Raw genomic sequence first — 24,809 nt, forward strand, 5'->3', positions numbered from 1 at the left:
GTCCTAAAAAAAGTTTCCTTTTTATGTTTTCTACATCACAAATCTCTCTAGAGGAATTTTAGCCCCCAGTTTCGATTTCAGGGCTTTTTAAAAGGTGATTTATATAGCCGGTTAGTAAGACGCAAACAGACAGTGTGTCACATTGTTTTTTGCCACTTTGTCACTAAGGTTTTTTTTGAACAGAGGAATCCCTCGGCCTTTGCTGTCGGCTTATGTTCTCTTTTGTGCAATATTTTGAGATTATCCTATAAAAAAGCTACCGAAAAAAAATAAGGATAAATGTTAGGAAGTAAATGCTATTTTAAGTAATACTTATTTTAAATAATAATTATTAATATTCTTTTTTATTAAATAAAAAAAATCTACAAATATATTATTTATGTTCTGGACAAAAAGGTAAAAATGGCCTTAAACAGTATTAGCCGGTCAATATTGTATACACGGTGACAATTTGAAAACGAACAGTATTTAATATTATCTCTACCGATGATAGTATGAAAATTTGGTGAAATACGTCAATTTACATATCAAGGGGAACAATTTTTGAGGCATTTGTTGTCGTGTTACTTTCAACCCTTTGACTCCTAGGGCACCTACCCCTAAAATTTTAAATAGAAAGCCCTGCCCCACACCCCAGCAACCATTATTATAATACAGTTTATATAGAATTCTATAAGAAACACAAAAGTGGTAAAAGAAATAGGAGTTGATATTTAAAATTTTAGGGGTAGGTGCCCTAGGAGTCAAGGAGTTGAAAGTAAAACGACAACAAATGCTTCCAAAATTGTCCCCCTTGATATGTAAATTGACGTGTTTCGCCAAATTTTCATACTATCATCGGCAGAGGCAATATTAAATACTGTTCGTTTTCAAATTGTCACCCTGTATACATACCAACTTTGGTTGGACATTGTTGTTATTGACCGGCGATTGACGTAAAAATTCAAAGGGGTTGGATAATATTGATACTACAGATAAACTATATATTCAAAGACTTTCACCGTGCGTTGACGTTAATGTCTGTACTAATCATGTACTAATGCGGATGGTCCTGACAATATTATAGGCTTGGTGCATTCTCCGCCGGTGCTGCCACAATCGGAGAATATCGTGAAAAATCGGTATATACAAATACACGGGGTTAAATAGCGAGTATACGAAAAATACTGCGTAAACGTCGCGCTGCTAAAGATTTTGGTTTGCGCAAACCAGTTGCGGTGATATCATATCTGTAGACGGTATCAGCGAGTTCAAGCTACAGTTTTGTGACTCCTGTGGGTTTTGTGTTATTATTTATCAGCTCTCAGAAAATGTCTGATATGCGTAACTATTTCAATAAGGAGTTTATGAGGAGTTTCGTTGAAATATATCGATCGTTGCCGTGCCTGTGGAAGATAAAATTGGAAGAGTATTCCTATAGAAACAGAAAAAAAATATGTGTACAAGAAAATGGTTTTCTATTTAAAAGCCAGTTTTTACCCCACTTTGATCCATATCGTTTATTTTGTTGTTTTTTCTTTAACAATAAGTAATACAAAAACAATAATTCGTCACTTGACATTTCCACGAACGGAACCACAAATTCAGAATAAAAATAATGATGAACGTACGCTCTTACTTGCATCGTGTGGATACCGCACAGTGTTCCTTCAAGTTTGCGCAAACTATATCGTGCAGGCAAGTCGCTACCGTATAGCCGCCGCTTTAAATATTATGAAAAAGCTACGATTTTCATATTATTTCATTGCGATCGACATAAACGGTAATGGACTGCGTGAAATACTTTGTACCCGGCACTTCTAATTTCTGCCGTTGGAGCGCTGCTGTCGGAATTTTTAAAATGAACTGAAATACACCAAGCCTATAAATAAAGTATTTGTTTTTTTACCTAACGGGTATTCAAGTGTTGTGATTCTCTGTTTTTTATTCTAATAAAAATTTGATTGCTTTGAATGGCTTGATTTTAAAATTGATTCTCAAAGTCAGAGTTGTTGCTGCTGATAGCTGGTGTATTTATGTTGCCAATAACGTTATTGTTTGGACAGTGACTGAGAAAAACCAATAAAAGAGTAACATTTTCAACATTGACCTGAATCGGTATTTACGTTATTGGCCCGTTATACCCGATATATTGTATACCCGATATGATGTATACAGGGTAAACACCCTGTATATATTGTCCGTTTTTGGGTCTATAATTTTTCAAATTATTTTTATCAAAATCTACTGACAAAAAGAAAATTTGGTGATAAAATTTTATCATACCCTTAAAAACCTGCAGGCGTAAATTTAGATGACTTTTGATAAAAGAATTCAATTCGTCTAGTTCCTTATGAAACGAACTCGGTTTAAAAACAGAATATTTGTGAAGTGCGACTTCACTATCTAGTTGCCAACTCTAAGTTTCTTAGACAAACTATTTAAAAACCAGAGGAAAAGAAGAATACTGAAATGTATTTATAAAAGGGAAAATCCATTATTTGAAAACTCTATATTGTGTTAGGAACGGTCAACAATGTCGGAAAAAGAGAAAAAGACATCTAGGAAACAACCGATCACGTATGACACCATTAAGGACAAAAACAAATAAAAACGTCTTTGTTGATATTAAGTTTCGACGTGCTAGAACTAAATATACTCGATCTTTGTGAAAATAATAGTATTACAGCCTTTTCTAACAAAAGAAAATAAAAAGAAACCCTGAGAAAAAAACTCTACTTATTGTATTTCTATACAAATACTATAATAGAATATTCAAACTCGATCTATGATAATTACTTCAATAATGACTGATAAATAATTCAATTTTCATGCTACATTAAATTACATTCTACGAGTTGGCTATCGGCCTGATCCACAGCGACCTTTCCAGATCTATTGTGATCTTCTTCTGATCCTGTAGGTTACATTCTCCAGTCCTATCCTTTTCACAAGTCTAGCAACTTGGAGACTGCCCCCATGTAGCTCTCTGTCAATGGGCTTTCATTGCCTAATACCGAGAACCGCACATTTGCCAGGCTGTCGCACAGACATAAAATGTGTTCTGGCGTTTCTTCTTCAAATTGACAGAACCTGTATATGGTTTCGCCCGTCAATACCATTAGCTTTAGGTGCCTGCTTAGCTTACCTTAGCCCTGTTGGCAGACCCACTACAGTTTTGACTGTCTTTCTGTCTTTGTTTATCAGGTCTATCGCAAATTTTGGCGAAGGTTTTACTATGAACTTTTTTACCTGTATCAGCCCTAGAGAGTTTCTCCACCATTCTAGAGATTTGTTGGCTACCCGTTGTTCCGAAGCCAGTCTCGTGAGTGCTTTTGCAACTCCGCAGAAAGGTTCTGGGCCTATGAATGGAATTGATGAGCCTTGTTTGGCCATTTTATCTGCTTTTTCGTTACCCTTATACCGTGGATTGGTAGGGCACACACACAATCCCACATTAGTCTAGAAATGATCTCTGTGGAACCGAGTGTCTTTAGCGCTGCGGTTGTCTTGTTATTTCTTCTAGGCAATAGTGGATTGCCGTTATTTCCGTCTCGAAAATTGTGATATTTTTAGATAGGCTTACGTGGAAAGATATTCGTGGATTATACGATCGATGACATCCCTCATATAATTTTACATATAAGACAGCGATCTTCAGTTCATAACCATCACTGACACCGTTTTTTTTTTCATCATCATCATCATCATCATTTTCAGGTTATTCAACCATTTCCAATCCCTCCCATATTTAGATACTCTCTATTTAGATCTCTCTATTTTTGTCTATTGTTGGATATGCGGGCCCAAGTTATCCCTGCTAATTTCCTAATATCATGGTCCCATCTCAGGTTTGGTCTTTTTCTAATTCTCGGTAGTAATAGTTAGGTTAGGTTAGGTAGTCCGTTTTTCTTACCAGGTGTCCTGCCCATTGCCACTTGAGGGATTTGACTCTGTGGATGACATCTATTACTTGGATCTTTTGTCGAATTCACTCTATTCTTTTACGGTCTCTCTTGGTTATTTCCAGCATATTTCATTCCATTAAACGTTGTGCGACCTGCAGTTTCCTTATGATGTCCGTTTTAAGTGTCCAGCAGTGGGTTTGTAAGCTCTGTAGCAAGAAATTTCCCGTCTAGCCATGCTATTTGTATGCGATTGATGAGTCACTAGACAGGAAATATGTTTACAGAATCGGGCCTCAGGTTTCGCATGTATAGGTCATGACTTGTAGTACACATTGGTCGAATGTTTTCTTTATATAGGGTGGCATTCTAGATTTGAATATAATTGAGTTTCTTCCATAAGTACTCCATGCTAACTTAATTCTTCTATTGATTTCTGGTAGTAGAAATCCCGAGCTGCGTATTAGTTGTCCCAAATATATTATGTATTCTTCTACTATTTCCAGTGTTGTATTATTTATTAGAATGTTTTTTTTCTGTCCACTAATTCGTTGTACATTACTTTAATCTTTTCTCTTCATTTTGAGACCCACTTTATTGCTGGCTCTATTTAGTTCGTTAATTTGTGCTTGTAGTTCTTCCGGACTAGTGGCAATTAGGACTATGTCATCAGCGAATATTAGATGGTTAAGATATTCTCCATCTAGTTTTAATCCTTTGTTGGTCCAGTCCAGTTGACGGAAGATTTCTTGTAGTGTTTGTAGTTATCGCGTCTCCCTGTCGTACTACTTTGCCAGTTGGGAACTCTGGGGGTTGTTTTATTTATCATTACTCTTGCTTTGGCTTCTTTGTGTATATTGACGTGAGTTCTATTCTTTATAAGTCCTGGCAATTCCTTGTTTGGCTAGGGCTTCTATTATTGCCTTAGGATATATCGAGTCGAAAGCCTTCTCAAAGTCTATAAAGGCTATGTTTAGTGGAAGATACGGCTGAAGTTTCTCTTAGTGTATGTATGAGATCAATCGTGCTGAAGTCTCATCTAAAGCATGTATATTCTAGTGGCGTCTAACGTGTTTTGTATTCTGTAGTTTATTATTTTCGTGAATATCTTGTATGTTACTGGTAGTAGGCTTATTGGTCTATAGTTTCTGATGGCTTCTTTGCTGTATATATATTTACTAGGATTTTCCAAGTTCTTCTATCTGCGTACTTAAGTATTTCAGCTGTTATTCCGTCGTTCCCTGCTGATTTTCTACTTTTCATATCTTGAAGCGCCTTTTCTACTTCTTCCATTTTTCGATCATATTGTAGAATAATAATTTACTATGAAAATTAAAATATTCTTACACATATTAATATGGACTATAACGTATCGTCAACCAGAAAACACGTTTGCATACACTGTGTCTCAAGGTATTATATATATTTTTTTTGAGCGAAAGTTTTACCGTGCATAATGTAAAATGTCGAAAGTATTGTGAAAACAACTACAATTAATAAGAAAAAACAAACATTAGTATTTTTATTTCGTGAAGAATGGACAAAAATTGTGAAACAATTTGTTATACGGTATAAAACTTTAAAGAATCGTTCAATAGACAAATAGTCTCTGGGCGGGAGAAAAGAAACCTCAAAGATTAATGACAGACGGAGATATATCAACTGGGAACGATTTAAAACCAGATTCCCGCTCTCATACGCAACCGACGTTAACAAAAACACTACGTCATTGGTGCAAAACACAATGGAATAGAAGGCTCTCGCTTCGTTTGACAATAAACTCGCGAGTAGAATTGTCGGATAATTCAGAGGTAAACGGGTGACGTTGGTGACGAATAGCCCAAAGAAGGAGGGCGATGACAGCCGACTGGATTTCGCCAGGACAATTGGTCAGTGGCGGTTCGTTTGAATATTTAAGTTTATATATACGCAGCGACTCTGAATGATTGAAATAAGGCACTTGACACTATGCTATTAGAGGATTTGAGGAATAGTGATTGGTACCGGTGCCAAAACAATCGATTTTTTAGCTTTTCCCTTTCTTCGTGTAAATTTACCAAATTTACAAGTTTTGAATTTGCTATTTGTGATATACCGTGCTGGCAACTGTATTTACATCTGTGGAAGTAAATCGCATAGGGATCTTATTAAGTCGGAGTGAGAGAAATGCGACGGTGTGCTGTTGCGGCGTTGCCGGTATGCCTTTCCCTATCAAGTAAAGTAAAATCACGATCACAAACCGCTTATTTTTAAAAGACTTTTTTCGAAAAGATAACTAGATAAAATCATTAGATCTGTTTCTGAGCATCTGAAATGGAATTTAAGGATATCGTTACGGTGTCCATTTTTTTTATAACGAGAAAACGTCAGTAATCGCGATAATTTAAAAACTCAACTTTTTAACACATAACACGCCATACCTTAAGAACCATTTTAGAAACTTTTTTTATTTTTAAGGTCGGATCTTTTACAATATGTTTAAATAAGAAAAATTCGACAAGGTTGCCTATTTTCCATTCAAAAATTTTAAATAACCCATCCATTTACTTTTAGTGAATAGCAATTTTCAGCAATCGCGTAACTTTTTTTATCTATATTGTGTATAAAGATTTTCACATACTGTCTGCGAAGAAATTATAGCAGAAATATTAAGAAAGTTTTTGAAAAAAACTACAGTCAATTATTTCTAATAGATTTCGAGATATTGATTTTTGAATTCAGAGTTCTAATAGCGAAATCACTGTCGAAGACTAACTTAATTCCACTTATTTTAACCAAAAATGCAAGTGTTTCTAACTTGCATTTAAAATTTTTTAAGCTATAGGGAAAATTACAACGACTCGTTAATAAATAAATAAATGAAATATCACGAGACGTAATTAAATCATGAAGCTGAACGCATGATGTACAACTTTCCCTAGTACTTTAAGTACTGAGAGAGGTACTGATTGGGTCGACTGGTCAACTGCTACAAATCTGCTATATCCCCTTCCATGTCTCTTAGCAATGTGTACAGCTTTCGGTCTATTTCATACGTTTGGCAACGTGTTCACTGTTCTCTCTTCGTTCAGTACATTATAAACGCATTGTACTCTTCTTACATACGGAAATCTCGACCCAATACTAACCTTTGCCAGCTCTTAGAATACATATTTTGTACAGTGTGTATATTGCACAGGCATAAATAAAACACAACATAAATAAAACAAAATATTTTATTAATAATAACACTTAACTGAATTTTTATACCTTAAGATTTGATTAATTAATTTGAATCTACTTTTTTTTAAACCAATACCTTTTGACACTATCTTTCTGCAGTACTAAAATCTATCGTGTGACGTCGTTATTTTACAGCTACTCCAGTTTTGAGTACCATATACGAGGTGTCATACAAACTTTATTATTGTATAAAACTCTCTGTCTGGGCACTGAATATTAACTATAAACTATGCTCTACAGTTAATTTTCCGTCGATTTTTCTTCCACTTAACTTCAAAAGACACAAAACACACGTAATAACACAAATCAAAATGCATCATCTTCCAAAACTGGGGCACAACCTTACCTTAAACTGGAAATACCATGTTAAACGTACACACGTTATTTAAAAACTGATAAAATTGCTTAAATATTACTTATGTGTCCATAAATAGATACACCTCTATTGTTATGTTACTGCATCAATGCACAAGTCTCAACTGTTCTCCCCTACAACTTGATTAACATAAAAAAAACATACGCAAAGAGGTGAAACAATGAAGTCGGGCATTGCAGATCATGTCTTGTCCAAGCACCACAACATAAAATGGTCGGAAGCCCGGGTTGTCCACCAAAAACCCCATTGGAAAAAGTCCAAATTTAAAGAGGCCGTATTCATATTTAGCAATAATAATTTTTTTAGCAACCTAAGTATGGAAGTTTCACCAATATGGTAACCACTCATAAAACGTCCTAATGCCGGTATTCGCAGTGGACAACCACATGCTTGACTGCACCCAACTTCTTTACGTGTGACTGCTCAGCTCTAGTAGATTGAACTCAGTAATTTTAGGATTTAGATTAGTTACAACAACTGATAACAGTCAGTGATACTTCTGATCGACACGTTGTGTAAGCAAAATAAATAAAGACAATGGAAGTCTTTTAGTTTTAATCCATATTTTAGATTTCCTATTGATATACAATCGGGATATGCGTCTCGCTGAACTCCGATTGACTTCTTCAAAGAACTCAACCTAATAGCTTAGGCCGTAAAACTAAAATATTACTATTTATTTTGAGATACTTATTCAATTCTTCTACTTTTTACACTTCAAAGTTTTTGATTTTTTTCATGGTAGTCACTTTCAGAGTCCAGGATTCTATTCCATATAAAAATTCAGAACAGGTGTAGCATTTGATCACCGATATCGGGTTTTCAATGTTAGATCTTGACAGGCTACTTATCTTAGCGGGCCTGCTTTATCCTGGCTCTATCTCAATACAGTATGGTCGAAAAATAAACGGAGTCCAGTTGTATTGTAAATGACTATCGATGACATTCCCCATATAATTTTACATATAAAATGACAGCAGTCTTAATTTCATAGCCATCGTTGATGCCGTTCTTTTTGTCATACTGTATATCCGTATCATTACCGTTTCTTATGTTGTATAAGATTTCTTCGTATACTTTAACACCCAGTCCGTAGTTATTTAAAGCCTGTGAGAAAATTGCTGGTAACGACCGAGCAGACAAACTGGCTAACGAGGCAACGCCCTTAGATAATATTGAAAAAACTCCATCCGTTGTCGATTTCAGAAATTTCTACAAAAAAGTGTTCTTCAGTATACTTCAATACATATAAAGTTATGGAATTCTTAGACAGCATCAACATAACGAAAAAACTTTAATTCTCTCTTTTTAACTCTCTCTCTCTCTCTCTCTCTCTCTCTCTCTCTCTCTCTCTCTCTTTCTCTCTTTTTCTTACTTCAAAAGTTCAAAAAATCGGTATTATCGGAAATCATAAATATAAAAAATGAGAGAAACCTGAAAAAATCGCACTGATCTGCATTCCTTATTATAAAAAAAAACTAAATGACAAAGTAATTATCAAATATTACAATTAAGTTACATCTTCCTGATTTAAAATTTGTTGATCCATTCTGTGATTGCTATTATGACTTAAACATTATTTCTAAAATATAGAATCGTTCCTTGACGAACAGCCACTGCACGTGGCTATTCTCTTACAGAGACCCTGACGTGGTTGTAATCGTGATAACGTCACGACCTGCCTCTACTTGCTGCATCGAAGCTGGATGTTTTGTCCTGTCTCGCATTGTCCTTAGTCGCCCTGTCCAGTCTTTGTGACAGCGGGACCATATATCTCGTTTCCTTGTAACGCGAGTTGTTTTTGTTTACTGGGACCGGGGCCGTTTATCTTAATAGTGGGTTACACAGATAGTAAAGAAATTATCGAGGAGATAGTTAATCTTATACCCTAGGTTTACTTGGATTAAACTAACGTTAATATATCCTTTAGTTTGAGAACTGAGCAATGACATTCACAAAAAAAGTATTTGATTAAACTAAAAATTACGGTTCAGAACCCGGAAATCTCTGTCTCAAAATTCCCGGTTCTATTGAGCCATCGAAGAATCAATACTCGAAATTAATTACCAATACTTTCGGGACTGGATAACAATAATTATTTTTTTATGTATGGAGGTCTTTTTATACATTCCATAACAGGGGGGGAGGGCAAAATGAAACTTTTCTGTATAAATAGTGATGATATTTCTTATTCTTCTTACTTATTTCCTCTTTTGAAGTTACTATAATGTATATAACAATTATTGAAATTTAAATATGTTGCTTTTTTATTTACTATCGTTCTATTCAATTTATTAGATGACAATATTTTGTGTTTTGTTTTTGTAGGCATTTGCATTTTTAACTTCAAATTTAATTAATTTAGTTTATGTTGTTTGATGTTAACTATCATTTTTTTCTTCGTTTTATGTTCATTTAATTTTCTCATAACTGATTACATACTAAATAATTTTATATTATTTTTCTTAAAAAACTCTTTTTTTATCAATTTAAATTTTGAAATCCATGCCTTCCTTGTTAATTAACAATAAACCATCATTAAACAAAAATTAAGCTAGTACCGAAAGTATCGAGAAAATTTGGAAAATTTTGTTTCTTATAGGCATGGTACTGAAATTACCGGTTCCGTAATAACAACTACTGTTTCGGAAACCCTACTAAAATCTGTATGTTACTTTACTTTATAGTTTTATCATGTAAAATAAATTCTAAGCAATAATTTAAATAAATTAACTTAATATACTTAGTTGCCCGGTGGCGTAGAGGTACAGCTCTCGTCAACCAATCTCAAGGTTGTGGGTTGGAATCCTACAGTCGGCATTTCATCAGCCGACTATTTTTAATAAAATAAAAATATTTTAGGTACCTAGGTCGACTCCGCCTTAACGCTGAGGCCGCAGTGCAAGCAAGTTACCTGGAGGGTAGTAGGTATCGAGACGCCAAGCGACCCTCCAAGTAACCCGCGAGGTATGTTTCCGTAACATGCGATTTTAACCAAACCAGCCGCAGTGCAATCCCCCACCATCTTAAGCCACAAAACAATTCGCCAAGCGAGCCACTTGAGGATCAGTCGTGTTCGATATTTTCAGCCAGGCGTAAAGTAGTTTTGATCTAAAAATGGAAGAAAAATTGTAATGCACAAGCGAAATTGCTTCTCTGAAGTTTGTAGACGTCTTTTCTAATTTGTCTTGAACTTTATTAAGTAGAAAATCAAACGATTTTACACTCATACGTGCATAATTAAAAAATTTGTCAGGGTAATTTCGCATTTTCTTGTAAACTCGCAAAAATTCTCCATCATGGTTTCTATGCAAGTTATACTCATGCACCCAGATTTTCTTATTTTCCATATTTACAAAGTTCACATAAGAATTGTCACAGAGCAAAAGCCTTCTGACAAATTTTGAAAGGGGCATGATACTAAAGACACTCACGGGAGCTACAATTTGCAACTGAACTTGATTAGATTGGTTTTTGTTTTAATAATTTTCCGTCCACTACTGCGTACAAGGTATATTTACCCTCTACTCATTAACCTTCACCCTCTACCCGACAAGCTTCCCTCTACCCGTCTATAGTGCGGGCTTGGCTTAAATGAGTACTTGGGATTAACAATTCTGAGGTAATAATAGGCGGTTGAAGCGTAGTGCTGGCAACATTACCTTCCTTGTATACCGAACAGCTCTAGCATGGCAAGCTATATAAGGCGTCAAACGCTATATACGGGAACTATTATTATTAACTTAATATACTTTGTTTTGACACTGCTATAATTTATTTAATTTAGGCAAAGAGAACTTTATAGCAACGAGGCATGTAAGATATGTACAGCATCATAATACTCATAGGTACATTTATATTGATTTAGCAAGGTAGAATTTCACACGCGTTTCTCTCTTGCCCTTTTGTATTAAACTTTAAGCAACAAAGTAGACGTAGACGCTCTAATATTGTTCTTCTATTATCTTGCAAGCGTATGTTCTCAATAAAAACCGCGATATTTTATTGAGAACAAAGGGATTCCGGTCGCCTGATATATTTGCCATTTTTATGCAGTCGTCAACGCCTAGTTAATATTTGAAGTAGATATAATTCTATTATTTCCCTTGTTCTCCGAGAGTAAAATAGTTTAATCAATATGCTAGAATAGGCCTAGGATTCTTAGAGAGAGCCAAACATTTTAAAGTCAACTGAAGATATCTCAAGCCAAATTATTGTAAAGAGGCATAGTGCGAGCTTGAAGTGCGAGAGACATCCAGAAGGGAAGGAAAGTTCAAAGTATCCAGCGGCGCTCCTTAATTAAATTAGTTTGCTATTATTTTACGCTAATCTCGTTCATCCGCCTCGAGAACAAAGTTTTATTATGCACTTGATCACCGGAAAACATTCTCTTCCAGGTACGTTTTCCGTTTCCTAATTTGTTTGTTAAGAATTAGCAACAGTTTTCCTGGTTTAAGAAGGCAAATTGGACTAATTAAACTTTGTTTTGTTTTGGTATAAAAAGTACTGGAATATTTTTGAAGGATTAGGAAAGCTTTTTGTTCATATTAATTTTCTCATCACTGGATACTAAATAATTTGATATTATTTTCATTAAAAAACTCATTTTTTTTCGATTTTAGTTTTGAAAACCATGCCTTGCTTGTTGACTGAGAAACTGCACGGTTAATGAACAAAAATTAGCTAGTGCCGCAAATATTGAGAAAACCGGAAAATCTCGGTTCCTATAGGCATGGTACTGAAATTCCCGGTTCCGTAAAACAACTACTGTTCCGGAAACCCCACTAAAAATATATATATTACTCTACTTTGTAGTTTTGTCATGTAAAATAAATTATAAGCAATAATTTAAATAAATTAACTTAATATACTTTTTTTGACACTGCTCTAATGTATTTAATTTAGGCAAAGAGAAGTTCATAGCAGCGAGGCATGAAGATATGTACAGCGTCTTAATACTCATACATTTATGTTGATTTAGCAACATAGAGTTTCACACGCGTTCCTTGCCATTTTGTATTAAACTTTAAGAAACAAAGTATACGTAGACGCTATAATATTGTTCTTCTATTATCATGCAAGCGTATATACTCAATAAAAAAGACATACTTTAATTAGAACAAAGGGATTCCGTTCTCTGAAACATATGCCAGCGATATGTGCAGTCGTCAGTGCCAGCGTTCGGAAAACTACATGTTACTTTTAAAATCTACATAAACTACATTACATGTAGTTAATGTAGTTTATGTAGAGGGTGTAGTTTATGTAACATATATATGTAACATTCAAATATCAAAGGTTTGAGATGAGGTTATAATAAGTTAAAGCTTTAGAAAACACATAATGTATTTAAGAAAACAGAAGAAATATGGCTTTAAATATAACCATTCACATCATATATTATTTAGACTCCTCATACAACGCAAAATTATTCATAATACCAATAGGTAGTTTATTAAAATTGTTTTCATGTATTTAACGAACGGGAAAAGACGTAGTTTGTAAGAAAAACTACATGTAGTTAATCAGGTAAATTACGTCTTAATTAACTACTTCCGAACTCTGGTCAGTGCCAAGTTAATATTTGAAGTAGGTACTATTGTTTTTCTTGTTTCCCAACGTAAAATAGTAACATCTATATAGTAAAATAGACAAAGGATTCTTAGAGAAAGCCAAACATTTTAAGGTCGACTGAAGAGATATCTCAAGCCGAATTATTTTAAAGTGCCATAATGGGGGTTTGAACTTGAGAGAGGCATCCAGAAGTGAAGGAAATTTCTAAGTATCCAGGGGCGCTCCTTAATTAAATTAATTTACTATTATTTTACGATAATCTCGTTCATCCGCCAAGAGAGCAAAGTTTTATTATCCACTTGGTCACCGGAAAACATTCTCTTCCAGGTACGTTTCCCGTTTCCTAATTTGTTTGTTAAGAATTAGCAACAGTTTTCTTCGTTTGAGAAGACCGGTTGTACTAATTTAACTTTGTTTTGTTTTGATTTAAAAGGTACTGGAATATTTTTGAAGGATTAGGTAGCTTTGTGTTCATGTTAATTTTCTCATGACTGATTAATTATTAAGTTGATATTATTTTCATTAAAAAACTCCATTTTTTTTCGATTTGAATTTTGAAAATCATGCCTTGTTTGTTGATTCAGAAATTGCAGCATTGATGAACAAAAATTTGCTAGTACCCAAAGTATCGAGAAAACCGGAAAATCTCGCTTATAGGATTGGCATTGAAATTCCCGGTTCCTTAAAACAACTACTGTTCCGGAAACCTTACTAAAAACCTGTGTGTTACTTTACTTTGTAGTTTTATCATGTAACATAAATTCTAAGAAATAATTTAAATAAATTAACTTAATATACTTTGACACTGCTATAATATATTTTATTTAGGCAAAAAGAATATTACAGCAGCGAGGCATGTATAAGATATGTACAGCGTCATAATACTCATACATTTATATTGATTTAGCAACGTAGATATTTACACGCGTTTCTTGCCATTTTGTATTAAACTTAAAGAAACAAAGTAGACGTAGATGATATAATATTGTTCTTCTATTATCTTGCAAACGTATATTCTCAATTAAAACAGCGATATTTGATTGATAAGAAAGGGATTCCGTTCTCTGAAACATCTGCTAGCGATATGTTTAGTCGTCAATGCCAAGTTAATATTTGAAGTTATATATATTATTCTATTATTTCTCTTGTTTCCCAACTGTAGAATTATAGTAAAATCAGTATATTAAAATAGATCTAAGATTCTTAGAGAAGCCAAACAACGGAGCTCCTTTATTAAATTAGTTTGCTATTATTTTACACTAATCTTATTCATCCGTTTACACAAGGTTTTATTATGCACTTGATCACCAGTGAAACATTCTCTTCCAGGTACGTTTTCCGTTTCCTAATTCGTTTGTTAGAATTAGGAACAGTTTTCTTGGTTGGAGAAGACCGAATGGACTAATTAAACTTTGTTTTGTTTTGGATTATAAAGCACTGGCAAATTTTTTTTTGAAGGATTAGGCCATCTTTGTGTTCATGCTAATTTTTTCATGACTGATTATTTAATAATTTGATATTATTTTCATTAAAAATACTTTTTTATCGATTTTAGGTTTGAAAACCATGCCTTGCTTGTTGTGTAACTGCACCAATAATGAACAAAAATTAGCTAGTACAGCAAATACCGAGAAAACCGGAAAATGTCGGTTCTACTAGGTATTGTACTGAAATTTCCGGTTCCATAAAACAACGACTGTTCCGGCAACCCTACTAAAAATCTGTACCTAGATATGTTACTTTACTTTGCAGTTTTATCATGTAAAATAAATTCTAAGAAATAATTTAAATAAATTAACTTAATATACTTGTTTTGACACTGCTATAATATATTTAATTTAGACAAAAAGAATATTATAGCAGCGAGGCATGTATAAGATATATGCAGCGTCATAATACTCATACATTTATATTGATTTAGTAACGTAGAGTTTCACACGCGTTTCTTGCCCTTTTGTATTAAACTTTAAGAAACAAAGTAGACGTAGACGTTATAATATTGTTCTTCTTTGTCTTGCAGGCATATATTCTCAATAAAAACAGCGATATTTTATTGATAACAAAGGGATTCCGTTCTCTGAAACATCTGCCAGCGATATGTTTAGTCGTCAATGCCAAGTTAATATTTGAAGTTATATATTATTCTATTATTTCTCTTGTTTCCCAACTGTAAAATTATAGTAAAATCACTATACTAAAATAGGTCTAAGATTCTTAGAGAAAGCCAAATATTTCAAGATCGACTGAAGATATCTCAAGCCGAATTATTTTAAAGCGTTATAGAGGGGGTTTAAAGCGAGAGAGGCATCCAGAAGTATAGGAACGTTCAAAGTATCCAGCGGCGCTCCTTAATTAAATTAGTTTGCTATTATTTTACGCTAATCTCGTTCATCCGCTACGAGAACAAAGTTTTATTATGCACTTGATCACCGGAAAACGTTCTCTTCCAGGTACGTTTTCCGTTTCCTAATTTGTTTGTTAAGAATTAGCAACAGTTTTCTTGGTTCAAGAAGACCGATTGAACTAATGAAACATTGTTTCGTTTTGCTTTAAAAAGTACTGGAATATTTTTGTGGAATTAGGCAGATGTATATTATTAAAAATAAAGGTTATTGTTAAAAATACGGAATTATTCAGTGATATGTGCAATCGTGATTGCTTATATAGTTAATATTTGAATTAGATATTATTCTATTATTTCTCTGGAATTCCGACAGTAAAGTAGTAAAATTGATAAACTAAAATAGACCAAGGATTCTTAGAGAAAGCCAAACATTTTAAGGTCGACTGAAGATATCTCAAGCCGAATTATTTTAAAGCGCCATAGTGGGGGTTTGAAGTGAGAGAGGCATCCAGAAGAAAAGGAAAGTTCAAAGTATCCAGCGACGCTCCTTAATTAAATTAGTTTGCTATTATTTTACGCTAATCTCGTTCATCCGTCACGAGGACAAAGTTTTATTATGCACTTGATCACCGGAAAACGTTCTCTTCCAGGTACGTTTTTCGTTTCTTAATTTGTTTGTTAAGAATTAGCAACAGTTTTCTTGGTTGGAGAAGACCGAATGGACCAATTAAACTTTGTTTTGTTTTGGTTTAAGAAGTACTGGCAAATTTTCGAAGGATTAGGCCATCTTTGTGTTCATGCTAATTTTTTCATGACTGATTATTTAATAATTTGATATTATTTTTATTAAAAATACTTTTTTATCGATTTTAGTTTTGAAAACCATGCCTTGCTTGTTGTGTAACTGCACCAATAATGAACAAAATTTAGCTAGTACAGCAAATACCGAGAAAACCGGAAAATGTCGGTTCTACTAGGTATTGTACTGAAATTTCCGGTTCCATAAAACAACGACTGTTCCGGCAACCCTACTAAAAGTCTGTACCTAGATATGTTACTTTACTTTGCAGTTTTATCATGTAAAATAAATTCTAAGAAATAATTTAAATAAATTAACTTAATATACTTGTTTTGACACTGCTATAATATATTTAATTTAGACAAAAAGAATATTATAGCAGCGAGGCATGTATAAGATATATGCAGCGTCATAATACTCATACATTTATATTGATTTAGTAACGTAGAGTTTCACACGCGTTTCTTGCCCTTTTGTATTAAACTTTAAGAAACAAAGTAGATGTAGACGTTATAATATTGTTCTTCTTTGCCTTGCAGGCATATATTCTCAATAAAAACAGCGATATTTTATTGATAACAATGGGATTCCGTTCTCTGAAACATCTGCCAGCGATATGTTTAGTCGTCAATGCCAAGTTAATATTTGAAGTTATATATTATTTTATTATTTCTCTTGTTTCCCAACTGTAAAATTATAGTAAAATCACTATACTACAATAGATCTAAGATTCTTAGAGAAAGCCAAATATTTCAAGATCGACTGAAGATATCTCAAGCCCAATTATTTTAAAGCGTTATAGAGGGGGTTTAAAGCGAGAGAGGCATCCAGAAGTATAGGAACGTTCAAAGTATCCAGCGGCGCTCCTTAATTAAATTAGTTTGCTATTATTTTACGCTAATCTCGTTCATCCGCTACGAGAACAAAGTTTTATTATGCACTTGATCACCGGAAAACGTTCTCTTCCAGGTACGTTTTCCGTTTCCTAATTTGTTTGTTAAGAATTAGCAATTATTTTCTTAGTTGTTTTGTTTTGCTGGAATAGATACTGGAATATTTTTGGCGAATTATGCAGTGGCTATATTATTAAAAATATCGAATTATTAAGTGATATGCGCCATCATCAGTGCCTAATTAATATTTGAAGTAGATATTATTCTATTATTTCTCTTGTTTCCCAATGGTAAAATAGTAAAATCGATAAACTAAAATAGATCAAGGATTCTTAGAGAAAGCCAAATATTTTAAGGTCGGCTGAAGATATCTCAAGCCGAATTATTTTAAAGCGCCCTAGTGGGGTTTGAAGTGAAAGAGGCATCCAGAAGTAAAGCAAAGTTCAAAGTATCCAACGGCGCTCCTTAATTAAATTAGTTTGCTATTATTTTACGCTAATCTCGTTCATCCGCCCCGAGAACAAAGTTTTATTATGCACTTGATAACCGGAAAACGTTCTCTTCCAGGTACGTTTTCCGTTTCCTAATTTGTTTGTTAAGAATTAGCAACAGTTTTCCTGGTTTAAGAAGGCAAATTGGATTAATTAAACTTTGTTTTGTTTTGATTTAAGAGTACAGGAATATTTTTGGAGTGTTAAGTAATGGATATATATAGGGTGAGTCTGAAATAAGTGTAAATATTTTTAGGGGTAGTATATTTCGACCCCAGAAACATGATTATGAGGGTTTTTTTTGTGAAATTTTGTTTTTAAAAATTCCAGATTTTCCAGAATTTTTTTTTATAAAATTTACAAATTTTCCAAAAAATGTTCGCAAAAAAACCCTCATAATCAAAAAAATAATCAAAAATAAATGTTTTTGGGGTCGAAATACACTACCCCTAAACGTACCTGGAGAGAACGTTTTCCGGTGATCAAGCGCATATTAAAAATCTGTTCTCGAGGCGGATGAACGAGATTAGCGTAAAATAATAGCAAGCTAATTTAATTAAGGACCGCCGCTGGATACTTCGAACTTTTCTTCACTTCTGGACGCCTCTCTCACTTCGAACCGGCTTCAAAATCATTCGGCTTGAGATAGCTTCAGTCGACCTTAAAATGTTTGGCTCTCTCTAAGAATCCTATGGCTATTTTAGTATATTGACTTACAGTTGGGAAACAAGAGAAATAATAGAATAGTATCTACTTCAAATATTAACTAGGCATTGACGATTGCACATATCACTGAATAATTCCATATTTTTAACGATAACAGTTATTTTTAATAATATAGCCGCTGCCTAATTCCCCAAAAATATTCCAGTATTTTTTAAAGCAAACCAGAACCATTTGCATTTGATCACGTGGACCAGATTATTATCTTTATTTAATAATGTTTATTTTAAGAACATATCTAGGTTGATATCATGCAAGCAATTGTTCCCCCTTGAGTTTACATCCAATTGACTGACAAAAATTATATTTTACATTATTTTTTACCAAATTGATATAAACCCGGCATAAATTGTTGTTTTGACTATATAATATAATTAAATTATTATATATCTGTATTGACTAAATATAATAATAAATATAGTTTATTTACCCTTTTTTATTTTCAGCTCCAAAGAACCATCAGATCGAGCTGGACTTCCGGGACGACTTCGAGATCGAGAAATCGGACGGATGCCGAAACGACTACCTTGAAGTTAGGGACGGCCAGTACGGCTTCAACCACGTCCTGCTCCACTTTTGCGGCATCCACACCTTTCCCCCCAAGCTCAAATCCTCGGACAGGCACCTGTGGGTCTACTTCAAGTCGGACGAAAACATCGAGCACAAAGGGTTCAGGGCGGTATTCGATTTTGTGCCCAGAGCTAATAATTGTGAGTAGAATTTAGAGTATCTAAGTGGATAGAGGTGTCTTTTGCGGTGTTTACTTCTTTTTATGTTGTTTATATGTCATTTTGTTGTTCACTATTATTATGTATAAGAAAACACAAGTTTACTCTGCAGCTTTATTTAAAATTAAAATTAATAAATATGAAAAGAATGTAGAATATTTAGGAGGGGAGTTAATCACCGCGCCCTTACAGATCTCTTGTGTCTTCCCCTTTCTTGAGTTATAACGAGTTATAACTCATCATACAGTCTCAGGGCTTTAACAAAAGCCAGTATCTGAAACGGCTCCACAGAGGCCAGCTCTCCATCCACATCAGCCTTACCAAAGTTCATGGCACGAATGGTCGTCGTCTCGGCGCACTCAGTAATAAGGTGTTCTGGTGTTTCCCCATTTTCCCCACAGAATCTGCATTCGCCGTTGTTTCTCAACTTCAGCCTACTGAGGTGTTCGTTGAGGAGACAGTGTCCTGTTAGAAATCCCGTGACAATCCGAAGATTGCTTTTACTTAAATCAAGGAAATTCTTTGATTTTTCTCGGTCGTAAGTTCTGAGGAACTTTTTCGAGTGTCTTAGGCCGTTGGAGGACACTCATTCCAAGTAACGGATGGAGTCTTCCAGATTCTTCAGTTCCGCTTTCAGTTGGTTTAGTTTGGAAAACAGAACGGTTCTGGTCCAGTTAGTGGGAGTGTTTGCTCCTTTTCTAGCTAGATAATTTGCTTTTTCATTGCCTTCTATCCCTTGGTGAGTAGACATCCAGCGTAGGAGGACTTTATTTTCTTTGCCTAATTTGTTTAGCTTCTCTAGGCATTCTTTGGCCAACTTCGAATTGATGGTTACTGAGTTGATCGCGTTTAGTGCTGCTTCATTATCGAATAGGATGGCAATTTCCTGTTTTCGATAGTTCCTTTCTAAGATAAATTGTACGCATCTTTCGATAGCGTAAATTTCTGCTTGAGGGATACTGGAGCAGGTAGCCATTGGTTGGTGCCTATTGGTTCGGAGTATTTAGTTTTCGGCCTAAATACTCCCTGTCCCTGCTTTGGTTTTGGAAGCATCGGTATATTAATTAAAAATATATAGAATTATGGTATGGCCTTTTACATGCTGAGTAAACGTTTCTTCCTTCCAATCCTTTTTATTTCTCAATACTACAGTGAGGTGTTTTTCAAAGTTGTAAATTCTTAGTATGTCATCCAATTAATATGTAAAAAATTAACTATCTTGAAGAACATTGCAGGGTGTCCAAGTATTCCATTTGGATAAGGACATAGGACCACTACGTATTTTTGGAATCAAAATAAGGTAATTAACAATATTAATTTCTGTACAAAAGTGCTTCTTTTTGTCCGTTAGAGAGCATCAATAAAAATACACAGGAATGTTAATTACTTTAAAATATATGAAGGTTATTTTCACAGATCTTTTTTGAAACTGACATGGCATTACACATTATCGCCAACTAGATTATTATCGCATACTAGATTTTACGAGAAACACCCTTTACACTACGCCCGAAACATTTCGCGAAGCATATCTCGAAATACTTTCACAAGTATACCCAATATTTTTCTTATGTTGCGGGGAATCTTGGCTTGTCTCAGCCGCAAAGTCGGAAACAGATCGAAATCGACCGTAAAAGCCGTCATCCCACGACGCGGGACTTGGCGAATTTCGGCTTGGCAAGTCAGTTCGCCAAGTGGCGAGTCAGCGAGCGTGGTTCTTTCCCACGGCGCGGCGCGTGGCTAGTGCAAATTTCCGCGCGACCGTCGACTGAACTTGTTAAGTTGCATAGTAGTGAAAACAGTGCAGTGTATATTCAACATCGTGAAGGGAAGAACAAATAATGAGATTGCAACAAAAACAGCGTATTGCTGCCTGTGCAGCAAATTTTATTTTAATGAGTGTTGAACATAATTTAAATAAAAACAAAGAAAAAAAAAGGTGAAAAAATTCTATGTAAAAATATGTGCATGTATCATATACAAACCAGTCCGGTTTAAAAATGTCGTCAGTCCCTGTGCCGGTTCCAGTGGTTGCTTTTACTTTTTGCCACAGTTTTCTAAAAGTTGCCATCAATGCTTCTTTCTTCTTTTTAAGTTCCGCCACAGTGCATTTGACACTTAAATTAGTTTCAATTTTTTTCCAACTATCATGAACAATATTTCTATTTTTGTGGTTTGGGTCCTTTGGATTCCAAATTGCTGGTTCTCCTTCGTAAAGTTCCAAAAATTCTATAACTAGTGCATTTGACCACTCCATTCTTTAAAAAATAAATAAATGAGAAACTTAATTTGCAAAAAATACATCTATCTCAACGATTATTCTGCGAGGATATGAAGAACTCTACTGAGACTGCAAAACATTTTTGTTTAATACAAGCCTACGTGGGAATGGTAGGAAATGATTCAACAAGTTCAGACAAGTCAAGCCTGCGATGCTCGTTCATCCTTTGACTTGTGCCACATTTACCGACAACTAACGGGAAGACCGCGCCGAGCCGAGCAGCTCGTCGCATCGATTCTCACGACGCGTGGCTCGCCAAATCGCACACCAAACTCGCCAAGTCCCGCGTCGTGGGATGCCGGCTTAAGAGTCGATTTAGACACTTTCCAAGTCGGTAGGCCATTGACCATGACATGGCCGAGGACCGCGGTTCGGATTCCGTGTAAACAAAGTAGGCCCCGTCCAGATTAGCCCTGGCAGCTGAAAAAGGAGACGTTAACTGAAATCTTTACTTTAACAACATGGAGTATGAATAAATATCATTAGTTTGAAATGAAGTGTAATGTAATACCACTATATTAAACTGATATGAAAAATCAAAAACAGTACATTTAGAAAACAGCTAGCGGTGATAGATTAAATTGACTATTTTTCTAAGGTTACATAAAACTATTTAGTTTTAATCATTGTCTAATATTATTACTTACAATATAGTAAAAAAAGATATTTTTAAAACATAAAATGGTAGAACTGCACGGCAACAGTGACTAACTGTTCTGGCGGTCTGCCTTTTATCGGCTTATTATCCTCATGGTTACTTCGAACTGTTTTCTGAATAGTGTAGAGAGTGTTTAACGCTTGGATGTACCAAGAAAGATTTTTTGGGGATCAGCTTTTATGATCAATCTGTGCGAGCTGTTTTTTTTAGTGCAGTCAAAAAATGTAGTAAATACTAGAAAGAATTTCTTACGAAAATAAAATCAATCGCCGTTGAAGTTGCCGAACATTTCTTCTAAAATTTGTGTAGTAATGAGTGTGTCTTTCTCACTCTTTGTGAAAGCCAAATTTTAAAGCGCCTAGCAAAACATAATTGCTCCAAATCCTGTTCAAATCACAATATCGGTTCTAAAACTATCTTAAAAAATGAGTTTATACTTTAAAGGTTTGAAACCCTCTAACAGACAAACGATGCACAATAATTATAGGGGTAAATTGTGTCCAATCAACTTATTTCAATTCCAGAAATATCTAGTTCTATCTCTAATACATATTGGAACACCTTGTGTAATATAACTAATAAAATCATTTTTTATAGACCAACAAAAATGTTATTGTTTTGCCCTGTGAAATTACGGCACAAGTACGAATAATGTTAGCTTTAAAATTGAAGCAAATGAGAGTATCTATTTTATAAAGTAACTCTCTAAGGTCTGTAGATAGCTGTTGTGGTTCGACAGGGCCGGATTTTTATTTCCCATCGAGGGTTCGAAAACGTATCCGGATCTTCGATCCTTGTAATCTGTGGCCTCTCTGGTTCGCGTCACCCGGGACTAACAGCTCTAAGAGGTCAAGGGGGATTTTTGTTTCGTTGCCGCAGAATGGGTTTAATCGCTTGGTGTTTCTGGATATAGGAAGAAAAGGGAAAAATAATCCAAGAGAGTTTAGAGCACTGCACGTTTAATTTTGTTGGATTTTCTGACAGATAATTCGGAAAATTGAGTTGACTTGGTTTATTTTTACTAATAATAGCACAAGAGGTTAAAGTATTGCCAGATATTTTTTCGGGCTCATGAATATTTCTAAAGTCACGACGAGAGATAAGTTTCTAACAATATTCATAAACGATTAAGAAATGATGGATTTAATTTAATCTTGCATGGTATTCTGTAAGAGAATTTCACAACAAATAGTGATTAAAATAATTTTAGAATCATATTTTTTGATATTTGACATGGCTATGTTTTTTCCCTTGATAAGATACCACCAAAGCATAGAAGGTTTGATAGGTTTGTTAATTCAATTGCCATGATACCTTTAAAATAATAAATATAAGAAGTGTCAAGTCAATGATAAATCGTGGAAACAGTGTGGCTGCTTGTCGAACCAATTTTCACAAATTTTCAGACATGGCGAATTTTATTTCCGTTTCCGTTTTTTAATGGAAGGCTCCCTTTCAGGTTTAACATACTTTTTACTTTTTCTAGTAGTAAATAAATCACAAAATTACTCAAAAATATTTATTTAAAATTTGGAAAAACGTAATATGTAAATCAAAACAATTAATGTCTAATTTTGCAATTTGGGCGTAGATCACTAAGTTTGTACTATGTATCCTCCAGGGATCTAAGTTTATTTTCTACCGCCTGCAGCACTTCTTCTTTTGTCGTTGTAGCATCTATGCCTCTTATATGTATTGTTGTATGTTTTCTTTTAGTAGGTTGTCTAGTAACTCAAGTGCACTTTCAACTTTATCTCTTGTGATCAGTAATTTACCTTCTCTGGTTAAAAACTTTGAATGGAATTACTGCCCGAACTGTTGCTATTAATGATATTTTTGCAACTATTTAATATTTCCTTGTATTCTTTTCCTTGTTAGTGTACTCTCATAGCATAGGTATTGCGGGTTCTTTTTTGTTGGTTCTGAATTTTCTTTATAGAGCTGAATTGTTTTGTTGTATATAGCATAACTGTAGTATTTGACTTATGGAAAATACATTCAATCATTTTTCTTAGTCTTTGAGGTGACATTTCAGCCTCCATTTCGTCTCGCATTATTTTTTGCCAGATATCTTCATCTGTCTCATCATGTGTGATCTTTATGATTTTTCGTTTTACCTGTTCCACTGTTCCTTTTAAGCGAGCTTTTGTTGTCTGTTGAATTATTTCGAACTTTTCTTCGACATCTAGTAGTTCTGGAAACCTGTCTCTATACATTCTCTGTATACTATTCTCCATTTTTGGATCAGTAGGCTCAATAAGAACTACCTTGGTTACGGAATCCTTAGTGTCTAAAGGGTTCCTATCACTATTTCTGAATTTTTATATATTTCATCTGTCCACGTTTTGTGTTCAATATCTTTGAATTAATTTTCAATGGTATCTATGTTGTCAAGCATCAGAAGCAGTTTCTGGGGACCACCGTGGTTTTCCATTTATGTTCAAACCATTCTTTACCTGTTTTTTTATCAAAAACTTCGGTGTATCTGTTTAGTCTTATGATAAGTTCTCTTATTTCTTTTTTTGTCGTGGGGTTTTCTTCCAGTTACTTTTCTAGATCTCTAGCGCACTTTGTTACTGCCTCTATGGCTTCAGTTAAAACAAACGCTATTGGGTCTTGGGTCTAATTTTATTACCTGGGTCCGGTTCCTGAGGTACAAATGATACATCGCCAATTTTTCTTTTTTTTTTTGTTGTTTTATCCACACAGCGAATTGCAGCGTTGAAGCTGGCCAATTACATTTAGATGGCTGAATTGGGGATGCAGTGTTTGCAATTTCTTCTGTTTCGCGATCTCTTTTGTCTTTGAAAATGGAAAATTGTTCCCCCAGAATCCT

General features: G+C 34.5%; 1 protein-coding gene across 1 annotated transcript in view; it reads left to right on the forward strand.

The window, feature by feature from the left end:
- Positions 1–24,809, forward strand: part of LOC115881204 (neuropilin and tolloid-like protein 2) — a gene marked incomplete at its 3' end in the record, with an annotated part of 598,059 nt that overhangs the window by 507,501 nt on the left and 65,749 nt on the right. The window contains exon 4 of the mRNA XM_030898613.1: positions 18,753–19,016. Within this exon, the coding sequence (XP_030754473.1) occupies positions 18,753–19,016 (264 nt within the window). The remainder of the gene's footprint in view (positions 1–18,752; positions 19,017–24,809) is intronic.

The sequence above is a fragment of the Sitophilus oryzae genome, unplaced genomic scaffold, assembly GCF_002938485.1.
Source record: "Sitophilus oryzae breed Bouriz unplaced genomic scaffold, Soryzae_2.0 scaffold_1701_pilon_pilon, whole genome shotgun sequence".
Taxonomy (NCBI): domain Eukaryota; kingdom Metazoa; phylum Arthropoda; class Insecta; order Coleoptera; family Curculionidae; genus Sitophilus; species Sitophilus oryzae.